Source organism: Callionymus lyra, chromosome 1 (assembly GCF_982586985.1).
Source record: "Callionymus lyra chromosome 1, fCalLyr1.hap1.1, whole genome shotgun sequence".
Taxonomy (NCBI): domain Eukaryota; kingdom Metazoa; phylum Chordata; class Actinopteri; order Syngnathiformes; family Callionymidae; genus Callionymus; species Callionymus lyra.
Genome location: NC_141818.1, coordinates 37,916,670 through 37,928,574, shown reverse-complemented (window position 1 = coordinate 37,928,574; position 11,905 = coordinate 37,916,670). Strand labels below are relative to the sequence as shown.

At 39.5% G+C, this 11,905-nt stretch overlaps 2 protein-coding genes across 2 annotated transcripts; one reads left to right on the top strand and one right to left on the bottom strand.

The window, feature by feature from the left end:
- Positions 1 to 2,658: 2,658 nt before the first annotated feature.
- Positions 2,659 to 6,899, top strand: adra1d (adrenoceptor alpha 1D). Its single transcript, XM_087806464.1, has 2 exons — positions 2,659 to 3,712; positions 6,057 to 6,899. Exons 1-2 carry the CDS (start codon positions 2,791 to 2,793, stop codon positions 6,584 to 6,586), a joined length of 1,452 nt encoding a protein of 483 aa, XP_087662590.1. The 5' UTR covers positions 2,659 to 2,790; the 3' UTR covers positions 6,587 to 6,899.
- A 1,098-nt stretch (positions 6,900 to 7,997) lies between these two features.
- Positions 7,998 to 9,068, bottom strand: LOC148089396 (5-hydroxytryptamine receptor 4). The gene has a single exon (XM_087786066.1). It carries the CDS (start codon positions 9,066 to 9,068, stop codon positions 7,998 to 8,000), a length of 1,071 nt encoding a protein of 356 aa, XP_087642192.1.
- Positions 9,069 to 11,905: the final 2,837 nt, after the last annotated feature.

Sequence of the window (11,905 nt, the reverse complement as noted above, 5' to 3'; positions counted from 1 at the left end):
TATCTACCTATCTGTGCATCAGCCTGTCCGTCTGTCTTTCTGTTCGTCCGTCCGTCCGTCCATCTGTCTGAAAGCTCAGGCATGCAGAAGAGACTCAGATCAGAACAATGGGTCAGCTTGTTAAATTGCTGCAGTTCTTTTGCAAACTACTGACCTTCAAGCCACTGAGAATGCATTCTTATAACAATACAGAGAAGGTAGAGCAGACTTTTTTTTTTATCCACATCCAATTAATGTAATGTTTCCTGACAGCTGTGGAAACTCAAGCAGATTATAAGTAGAGCTACTGCTGTTCTTGAGCGGAATATATATTCATATATGCTAACCTACTTGCATCGACTTCTTTTTGGTTATATTTATTTGTCTCTTTCTTTGGACGAATCTTTTATTCTAAAAGTCTGTTCACAACTCATATTAACAACTTTTTTTAAGCTGCGTCTTAGTGACAAATTTAAAGTTAACTTGTGTTGTATTGTCTTTTTTCTTGAATGTCACGTGAATCTTTTTTATCCCTCAATATCCACGAGGGAGCTGTAGAACAGAATTAATTAACAACCATACTTTTATTTTGTTTTTAATAATAAATTAATAGTAGCTATTTAAACATAATTAACTATTTTTTGTTGTTGTTTCTTGACCAACAAATCAAACCAACCATTTATATAACTGTGTATAACTATATAACTTTTAATTAGTTATAATCTTTATTTAAATCAAATCTTTAAATGGTAAATTAAAGTATGGATATTATATCTTTGTAACTTGATTACAATTATAGGTATTTTTATTTGGCGAATATGCTTAAAAACTAAAGATAATTCAAACTTTTTCTTGTTATTTCAGTTCAAGCCTGCAGCCCTCCGGTTACTCCGGTGTTTTTTCCGGAGTGTTTTCGTCAATAAGTCGGGACTTGATTGTTTTTTGGCCTTTTGACCCTGACTGTCCTCTTGACATGCTTTTGTCGGGACTTGCCTCTTGGAGGAGCCTGGGGGGTGCAGCTGCAGAGTCAAAACTGTTCTTCTCTGCTGGGGTTCACCTGGCGCTAATGACCCCCTCTGAATAATCCACTTAAAGTGTCAGCCAATATGTCAGTCAATATATCGGTAATATATATATATATATATATATATATTTGCCCTTTTTAACAATTGTTTTTGCTTAAAAATGACCTACAAGTAACACCTCGACAGATGAGAGATGTTTCTGAAACTGAGATACTATCTTTCAAAGGTCCTGAGAATATCTTGGTAGACTTGCGGGGGGGGGGGGGGGGTAGGGGTCCGCAAATTCAACACACCTTGGGGCCGCTGAGAGTAGAAGTTTCTCCTGAAAGTATATGACTGCTTGAATAACCTGAAGCATTGAGCGCAATATATACTTACTTTGTGTTATTTCAGATATTTTTCAGGTTGCAAACGCTCACAGCATTTACACAGTTGTGTCGTTCTTTGCCTGACTTTGTTCTGTGTGGCTTTTTTTTCTTCTTCTTGAAATCTGCTCTTAGTGGGACGCCCAAACAAACCCCTAAAAGCCAAGTTACAATAGATACGTTGCTAAATATGTGGATGGTAGTCTTGCGTGTTCATAATTCACTTTTTTTTATATATATAAAGTAAAAAGTGTTTGTCTATTTGAAAATATAAGTTTACTTAGTTTTTTTAATAGACTAAATAATCCCACCGATAACATTAATAGATATATATATTGCGACAATATATATATTTTTGATATATCTATATATATATAGATATATAGATATATCAAATCCAGATATTTGTGAATTTAAACACATTACCTACTACTACTACTACTACTTACTTTTTCTGAACTTATTCTTTGTGTTTTTGTCATTTACTACAGATTACAATGGATGGATGGATGGATGGATGGATGGATGGATGGATGGATGGATGGATGGATGGATGGATGGATGGATGGATGGATGGATGGATGGATGGATGGATGGATGGATGGATGGATGGATGGATGGATGGATGGATGGATGGATGGATGGATGGATGGATGGATGGATGGATGGATGGATGGATGGATGGGTCAAAGCATAGGAAGAAAATAAATACTACTACTACTTACTTTTTCTGAACTTATTCTTTGTGTTTTTGTCATTTACTACAGATTACAATGGATGGATGGATGGACGGACGGATGGGTCAAAGCATAGGAAGAAAATAAATAATATGAAATAATTAAAAAGTTTTTAAGTCTTTATTTTTTCCTCATTCTTTGTAAATAAAATGATTTCAGACTTTCTACAAAATGTTGTGTACGTTTTCTTTAAGGACTTTAAATCGAAATAAAATGTTTTTTATCACTGTGTTGTGATATATTTGCGCCTACTTACAAAGTTCCATCTTGTATTTCTACATTTTCTTGCCGCTTAGTGTTTTCAGAAAAGTTTTCAGTTGAATAATAATAATAAAAAGTTCGTATCAAGTGATATTTTTTTTAAACTGGAGCAGCCATGAATGGATAAAAAAAAGAAAAAAAAAAAAAGGATGAATGGACAAGTTGTGTTTCCATTGGTGTGTGGAGTGACGCTCTGGGGTGACGTGGGAGTGGGAGGTGCCGCGGTGCAGACCTGCTCCTCTGACTCTGATTCAGAGAGTTGATGGAGAGGATGCCACGCGGAATAAAACAAAAAGAATAATATTAACAACCATTTGTGTGTCATGACGTCAGCACCCAGCCACGTCGTCGGGGGGAACATGTTTGGGTTTTGTTTTTTTTTGACGTGACCGAGGCGCAAACTTCCCTCCATGGCGCGTCACCATGACAGACCCTAACTTGAAGAGCGACGATGGCAACGGATCCGGTCTGGACCAGGGGTCCCCCTCAAGTCGGAACGTCTCCAACTGCTCCAGCAACTTCTCGCTGGACCCGCGCGCCGCCTGCCTGGTGGTGTTCCTGTGCGCCTTCATCGTGCTGGCCATCGTGGGCAACCTCCTGGTGATCCTGTCCGTGGCGTGCAACCGACGCCTGCAGACCGTCACCAACTTCTTCATCGTCAACCTGGCGGTGGCGGACCTCCTGCTGGGCGTCGTCGTCCTGCCCTTCTCCGCCACCCTGGAGGTGCTGGGCTGCTGGGTGTTCGGCCGGGTGTTCTGCAACATCTGGGCGGCCGTGGACGTCCTGTGCTGCACGGCCTCCATCCTCAGCCTGTGCGTCATCTCCGTGGACCGCTACGTCGGCGTCAAGCACTGCCTGAAGTACCCGAGCATCATGACGGAGAGGCGCGCCGTGGGGGTCCTCCTCCTGGTGTGGGTGTCCTCCACGGTCATCTCCGTGGGGCCCCTCCTGGGCTGGAAGGAGCCGCCGCCGGTGGATGAGAGCATCTGCAGCATCACCGAGGAACCGGGATACGCGCTCTTCTCCTCGCTCTTCTCCTTCTACCTCCCCCTGTTGGTCATCCTCGTCATGTACTTTCGGGTGTACGTGGTGGCCCGCCGGACCACCAGGAGCCTGGAGGCGGGCGTCAAGCGGGAGCGGGACAAGTCGGTGGAGGTGGTCCTGCGCATCCACTGTCGCAGCGTCCTGGAGGACCCCAAGAGCAGCAAGAACCTCCCGCTGCGGGGCTCGCTGTCCGTGCGCCTCATGAAGTTCTCGCGCGAGAAGAAAGCGGCCAAGACGCTGGCGATCGTCGTGGGGATGTTCATTTTGTGTTGGCTCCCCTTTTTCTTCTTCCTCCCCATGGGTAGGTCATCTATTTTTTTTGTTTTCAACCTATACTTGATAAGGTTAGGTAGAACTTTATTGTTTTTTTTTCCAAATTATTCACAGCAAATACAGCAATTTTTCTTAAAAAATAATCAAAATAAAATGAGAACAACGAGAAATAAAGAGAAAGAACAAGATGATACAATCTAATTCTAAAGATAAAGAACATAGATCAAAGAAAAATAACAAAGCCAAAGGATACAAAGATTAACATAGAAAATAACATTATGATACTTTTACTCCACGCCTAAGATAAGATAAGATAAGAGTCCACATGAGATACAGATAATTCAAAATGTATTATTATATTGAATTCCTCTCACAACTCAATCTCCATGCAACACTTTTACACTCAAGCAACTCCAGCACATTCATCAGTCCGACAGAACTTTACAAGTGTCAAAAGTTTGAGAATTAATAAGAAGGTCGAGGTATAGAAGTTTCACAATGTGTCCGTTTTCATTCAGGGGTGGACATTTCCTTTTCTTCTGGGCCCACATCTTATGCTGTGACTGTTGTGAGGAGCCGCCAAGCGTAGAAAGAGGAGAGAAAAGCTAAAATATGATAAAAAAAACTTAAAAAAACAAAGAAAGTAAGAATAGTAAAGAAAGAAATATCAACATAAAATAAACATTATTATGGTAAAACATATTTATAAACCTTTTATGTAAAAGAAACTGATTGAAAAATAACTTTTTCTTCTTAATATGATGTACATTTTTACTATTTTACTTTAAATAAAAAACCTAAGTACAATAATGAACACAAACTTTAATTTGTTTGCTTTAAAAAATGTCTATGTTTCTACCCTGACCTCTTGAGGGCCTGCATGAATACAGTCAAAGGGCTGCATGTGGCCCCAGGGGCCGCAATTTTTTTTTTTTTGCGTTTTAGTTCATCCTCTCAAAGTGTGGTCCGAGGTCAATTGGAAGTGTAAGAAATGTTTCTTCATTTATTCTTCTGGCAGCTTCATTATTCATTTTAACATCCTGTATACTTTATAAGTATTTATTTCCAATTAAAAGTTTAAAAAAATCATTCAACCCCCATATATATATATTTTAATTCGTTTTTTTTTTGAGGCCCACAGGCCGCAAATCTACATTAGTTGTTCAAATCAAACAAGTATCCTTGACACTTTTATTTCACTATTACATCCCCATTTTTTTAAAGAATCTACATTATTTATTTCATCCGAGCAAAGTAATATTTTAAGACTATAATAATACACTAAAATTGAAGGTGTTTCATTTTATTTTACAGCTCCAGACAACAGAGACATTCAAGCCCTTTTTTTGAGAAGGGTCATATAGTTAATTGAAGTGTTCTGAATATTTATTTTAAATATAAATCTAAATGTGTTATTATTGCAACAAAATGAATAATTTCCCGCTGTCTGGAAAGTCCTTACGTAGAAACAGCACCTGAAACACTGATTAAAATGTTTGTTTTTTTATTTCTTTCATATTTAAACGTACACCATTGGTACTGAGATTTATTTTTATTTTATGTTATTTTTAATTTGTTGTGTATACTATAATCATTTACAACAGGTGTCTTAAAATAAAGTTATGGGTTGTTTATTTGCAAAGGTCCACATCTCAAAACCAGTCAAATAAATCTAAATATTAACAAATAAAGAAAGAAAATCTCTCATTCAAGCAAACCTGCCTTAAAACAATCTTGGAAATGTACTGTTCAAACTCCTGTTAACTACAAAATAGTGTAAATTCCTTCTCTATTGACTGATGAAGCTTCATGAAGCTTTGTCTTCATCCTCAGATCAACCACATCTGAATAACAATTACTTCCCTTAAAATACTTCATATAAGAAATGCAATATGTATTCTCTTTATGGTTGTGTAGATTGTGCCGCGTGTCAAATTCTAACTTTAATATTCCATTCCTACTTCCCTTTGGCTGCAGGTGTGTAATATATGGACCACAACTCTTCAATATTGATGACCCTATATTGTGTTTTTTGACAGTTGCCCCCCTGGTGCCCGGTTGTGCGTTGCATTAATGCAGCTTTCTTTTCGGTCAACATTTCTTCTCTGTTGGTGGACATTTAAGAAATTGTACTCCGTGGCCCATGTTAAGTGAAAAGCTAAAGTCCCTTTAATCTGATATAGAAAAGAAGTGGAATCCGTCATCAGCTCAAGTCAGGAGCATAAATTAGATTGACTTTCCCTCCATTTGTGAGTCAAGATGAAAGTAGTTCAATAAAAGTCTGCATGCTCTGCAAAAAAATGATTTGATCTTAAATGCAAGATGAATAAATGTAACACGTTACAATCTGTTGTGTCATTTTTTTCCCCCAGGTTCATTCTTCCCAGCGCTGAAACCCTCCGAAACAGTATTCAAAGTTATTTTTTGGCTGGGCTACTTCAACAGCTGCATCAACCCCATGATATATCCGTGCTCCAGCAAAGAGTTCCAGCGGGCCTTCACCCGGCTTCTTATGTGCCGGTGTCACCGCAGGCGGAGGACGCTGCAGCGCTTTTACGACCAAAGGTGGCACCCGGCTGTGAAGGGGGTCGCCAGGGAACAGGAGCCGAGTTCCAGTTCCGCGTTGCAAGAATCCAGCGGCGGCTCGTTGCTGCACAAGCGCAAATGGCACTTGTACGATCTGAAAAGATGGCGACAACCCTTTCAGAGGTCGTCCTTCCAGCTGAAGGAGAAAGTGAACCGCCTTTCGAATAGAATCTGTGGCGGCCCGGGCGCTTCCCCGGTGAGACACATTGATACAGTGGACACGGTGTCGTTGGGGATTCATAACGCCTCGGAGCAGAGCCTCAATCAAATGTACGATCTGGCAGATTGTTATGGGCTGAAAGAGACTGACATTTAGAAAAGGCCTTTTTTTTTTTTTCCAAAAGGGAACTTTCGCCGTCATGCAATGGAATACTGATGACATTTTGTGATAATAACGACTTCGACTGTGGAAGACGGTTTTAATAGAATGTAATGGGCGTAATTGAATTATTATGGATCAAATTAAGGGCCATTAACAAACTTGCCCTTCACACAAAAATGCTTTCTTGACAAAATTGAAGATGGACTTTAATGAAATCTCCTGAACACAAGACATTTATTTCATGATGCCATTGAAACAGCTATGTTGTCTCTGTTGTATATATTCAGCCACTGGACGGCTGCTGGAATGTTTTAGGACGAGGACACATGTTTTCTACTTTTATGTTGATTACTTCTGTTGGTTGACAAACGATTGTAGGTTGCTACCAATGAGATTGCTGCTTATGACAGATATCGGTTGTATTAATAAACTCACTGCAATTGTTTTGAATTTTGTGGAGGGGCGGGGGGGTTGCTTTTCTTGCTTGTGTAAGGAGAAAACATTGTGTACGTCACATGCAGGAAAGATTCTTCCTCGAAAGGAGGAGTGTCTTGTTCGTAAGGCAAACCCTTGGGGTAAACTGTCGTTTGGTTTCTCGACATTCCTACTTTCACCTACGACTGTGGGTTATAGGCAGGGACCATTAGAACAAGATTACTAAGACAGGCAGCGGGAATAGTTCTTAGCAGGGTGGTTGGAATAAGGTTCGGCATCCTGTTTAAAGGAATGAAGTGAATGCACAAACAACAAAAACCCCATACACAGCTTGGTAAATGGAACCAGTCTTTATATCCAATTGTCGAAACCACAGACTCGTTTCCAAACAATGATTGAGTAAAGGAAGATTGACTTCACAAGCATTAGGTACAACCCACAGCACATCCATATCAAGAAAAACGGGTTGAGTTCTTTTTTAAATGCATCCTGGATTCCTCCCAACTGCATGTCTTGGTTGGCCAGGAGGCAACTTGGTTCTGGCCCAGAAGAGCTAGGTGAGGTTTACAAGCTTTTTTTTTACCTAAATAAATAATTGGATGGATAGAAAAAACCTTCATATGATGTAAGCAAACAATTCACTCACAAGGAGAAGAAGAAAATATACATCGAAACAAGTGAAGACCATTTTGAGATGCACTTTTTATTATGCATGAAATATTTAAAAGATAACATGAATGCACACAGAAATCTCGGAACGTGTCACCATTTTACAACACACAAAATCACACAATAGTTCATGGAAATATAAGCAATAGCTTTAAAGAAAGAAAATAAGTAGTGATAATAGGCTAGTGAAGCTTCGTGAAGCTTTCATCTTTGACTTCTGTTTTACCGAGAGCATCTACTAAACTCTTAACAACTACTAATGATAGCGGCAAATCCAACACAGAACAAGCATAATTCGTGTTTATGTTTGGCGGTCATTCTGGTCTCTCCTAGTGTGCGATAGGTCCATCCCAGAAGTCGTACCTGGAAGACACACTCGGCAACCAATAAGTATGAGGAACGCTCTTCGGAAGGACCGGTTGAAGAAACCGTACAGGAAGGGATTGAGGGAGGAGTTAATATATCCGAGCCACAGAAACACATCCCAAACGACCACCTCTGTGCTGTATCCGATAAAAGGGTCCACGATGTTGACCGTGAAGAACGGCAACCAGAAGATGAGGAAAATCCCCATGATAATCCCCAGAGTTTTGGCGGCTTTTCGCTCTCGCTTCATGGCATTCCTGTGTCTTTGTTTCTTGCTGGAGTCTTTGCCGACGCCAGCTGCCATTTGGCTTTCCATGGCGCTGATTTGCATGGCCTGCCTTTTGGCTGCTTTGAAGATCTTCCAGTAAGCCATCAGCATGACGGCCATCGGAAGGTAAAACGCAATCAAGGATGCCATCACGGCATAAACGCGATTGACAAGAAACACACAAACGTCCCTCGGCACGGGGATGTCCACCCCCACAACGTGGAGGCCGGACATAATCGGTCCGAAGGAAATGAGCATCGGAACAACCCAACAGATGACGAGGAGAACGGCGACACGGTTGCTCGACATTTTCAACGAATAAACTAAAGGGTTGCAAACCGCGTAGTAGCGGTCAAAAGCTATGCAGCTCAGGTGGAATATAGAGGCAGTGCAGAGCATGACATCCAGGCTGGAGTGGAGCTGACAGAAGAGGTCACCAAAGTACCAGCAGCCCTCTATGGTGCGGACCATACTGTACGGCATCACTACCAGGCCTACGAGGCAGTCGGCCACCGCCAGGGACATGACGAAAAAGTTAGTGTTGGATTGAAGCTGCTTGAAATACGCGATTGAGATGACCAACAGAACGTTTCCGAACACTGTGCAGATGATCCAGAGGGAGAGGAAGACGTAGAGGAAGACATGGAGCGCTTGATTCCGCAGTGTAGCGCAGGACGGAAGGTCAACTTGCAGGGAGGAGTTTGTGAAATCCTGTAACCCAAGACTGCAGTTCTCCATCGTATGATCACACCTGCAGTACAAAAACAGTTTAAAGAAACAATGATTAGCTCTGTTGAAAGATGAGCATCTGCAGGTAAAACTGAATCCGTTGGGGTGTGTATTGGCAAGAATATTGCGACACAATATGTATCATGTTACAGGGTCAACAATACGATATATATAGATATGTGTGTAGAATGTCGAGTACTTGACTCTGGTGATGCAGAATTTACAGACCACATGACTCTTGACGAAGTTGTAACTGCTTTCATTTGTTTTGAAACAAAAAGGTCCAAAGTTCAGATATAAAAACTGCTGGAGTCAACTGTATCCTCTCATCCTCAGTCGTCTCGGGTATCTCAGAGGGTTTTTATTGTTTATATAGCTGCGGAGGATGTAATGACTACTGCCATCAAGTGGCAGAGAATTAAATTGCAACACAAAAATGTACAAATGCTGTGATTATTTTATTTGTTAATAAAAAAACGAATAGTAGAAGTGAGTAGGAGCAAGAATCTAGTGATACAATACGTATCACGATACAGGGGTAATGATACAATATATAGTGATACTATAGTAACAACTGTTGTGAATTTACAGACCACATGGCTGATGAAGTCGTAACTGCTTTCATTTTTTTTCAAAACAAAATATCTCCAAACATCAGCTTTAAATGCTGCTGGAGTCGACTGTATCCTCTTGTCCTCAGTCATCTTAAAAATGCTGCCATCTAGAAACTTGGCGTTTAATTGCAACATTAAATGAACAGGCGCTCTGAACATTTGTGTGTTAATTGTTAAAAAATAAATATCATCTAATCTAAACAGTGAAAGAACAAGAGTATATATAATTTGAAAGAAAATAAATAAATAAAACATACAGTTCTGCTGAATATGGATAGAGTATCATGGATGAAAATATTGCAATATTTTCTCTCACCACTAGAATACATGTGCTATAAGAATTACATTTTTAAAGTCAAGTGGATTACTTTAACTATAGTCACGGTATAAAAGGACTGTTTCTTTACACTTATATCCACAAGATTAACATATTCAGAGATGAAATCAAGGCCTAGGGCGAGTCATTGTGTGTGAGCTCAACATGTTGTGTGCTAAATGAAATTCACTAGTCATTTGTAGCATGCGGAGAATGTCAACAGTTCAAATATGGAAGATATCGCCGTATCAGATATTAGGGGGAAGAGTAAAAAGCGGCCAAAAAAAATAAGGCCAAATGTCCCAACACAAAAGTATTAAAACCGATATTTTATTTGTACTTCAACAGGGACATTATACAACCTGAGTTATTGACCTTAACTGTAGTCCTGTAAGTAAGTCAGCTGAAAGGAACTATCAAAAAGATAAGCATTCCTACTGTTTTTACTATCACCCCCCGAGGGCCGCATAAATACAGTCAAGGGCCAAGAGTGCTTTGAATTTCTTTGCGACACACCTTTTTCTTCAAGCGCTAGAGATGTATCAGGTTGTATTGGTTGAGTCCTTGATTTATGGGGTGTATTTCTCCTCAAGTTTTCAATTGGTAAACTTGTTTTGGGTTTTAAGGTCAAAACTTTAGTTTTAACTCTTGTCATGAATTTTTAAAATGAACAGGATTGTGTAACACGTACGCTGAATTATGCAGGAATCTCCATAGAGAGGTAGCGGCACCTGTTTCTATGGTGTTTGGATGGAACCATTAGTAGATTCTGATCCACAGACCTAAGCGCCCGAGCTGGGGTGTAAGGCTGGATCAGATCACTGATGTAAGGAGGAGCCTGACCATGAATAGATCTGAAAGTAAGAACCAGAATGTTAAAGTTGATCCTGAAAGAAACTGGTAGCCAGTGAGTTTTAAGGATCGGGGAAATGTGAGTTCTTCTACTAGAGCGAGTCAGAATTCTGGCTGCAGAGTTTTGTATTAACTGCAGGCGAGACAGATCCTCTTTGTTAAGACACCAAAATAAACTGTTACAATAGTCTAAACGACAAATAACCTTTACTTACTTACTTAAATCTTTGTCTGCTGTATATTTGTTGAGAAAGAAAAAACATTTAAATATTGATCAATGATGAAAATTGATGGAAAAAACAAGATATTATAATCTTATTTAGATCAAACGTATTTCTAAGGGTACGAGGGAAGGTACGACGCAGTGCTGAAGGCGGAAGGAAAGGTTGAGAATTGTGGGTCAGGAATAAGGAATGAGAGCTGGATGTTGTCGAGAGGTTTAAAGCGTGAGCTCAGTGAGGAATGAAGTCATTAGCAACAGAGGAATACAATCACACTGATTAGGGAGAAGTCAGGACGAAGGAATTCATGGACTCCGACTTTGTGGTGTTCGACCAGCGGTAGCAACTGATGCAAACAAATGATAAAAATAGAAATAAACTCTATTTCAGGAGAGTAACTAAGATCTATCTCATTATCAAATTGTTGACATCAAATCAACTTCATGATGTTGGTCACGCATGTGGTCGTGGAGAGAAAGGTTTCTGATCCATGTTTCTCTTTATTCTGGTACCTTTACTCAACGTATTGTCCTTAAAATGTATTTATTTATATGAGATTTTTTTAACGATTCTTTCTTTAAACGTTTTTTTCTTTTTATTTCAAGTTGTGATTAAATCACATCCTTTTCGAAAGAGATATTACTCGAACAATAACATATTTATGATTCATTTTCTTTATATTTCTCATTGAGTTTAACTCATATTTAATTTAATTAAACTTATTTCCTTAAACGTGTGGACAGACCAAGAAGATATATTCAATAACAATTACATTTATTTCAACATTTTGTTTTGAGTTTCATTATTATTAGGAATACCTATTAAATAAATTTATATTTGTTT

Coding starts and splice junctions, on each gene's coding strand:
- adra1d (XM_087806464.1), top strand. CDS start 2,791: ATGACAGACCCTAACTTGAAGAGCGACGATGGCAACGGATCCGGTCTG. Junction 3,713..6,056: donor TTTCTTCTTCCTCCCCATGG/GTAGGTCATCTA, acceptor TTTTTCCCCCAG/GTTCATTCTTCCCAGCGCTG.
- LOC148089396 (XM_087786066.1), bottom strand. CDS start 9,068: ATGGAGAACTGCAGTCTTGGGTTACAGGATTTCACAAACTCCTCCCTG.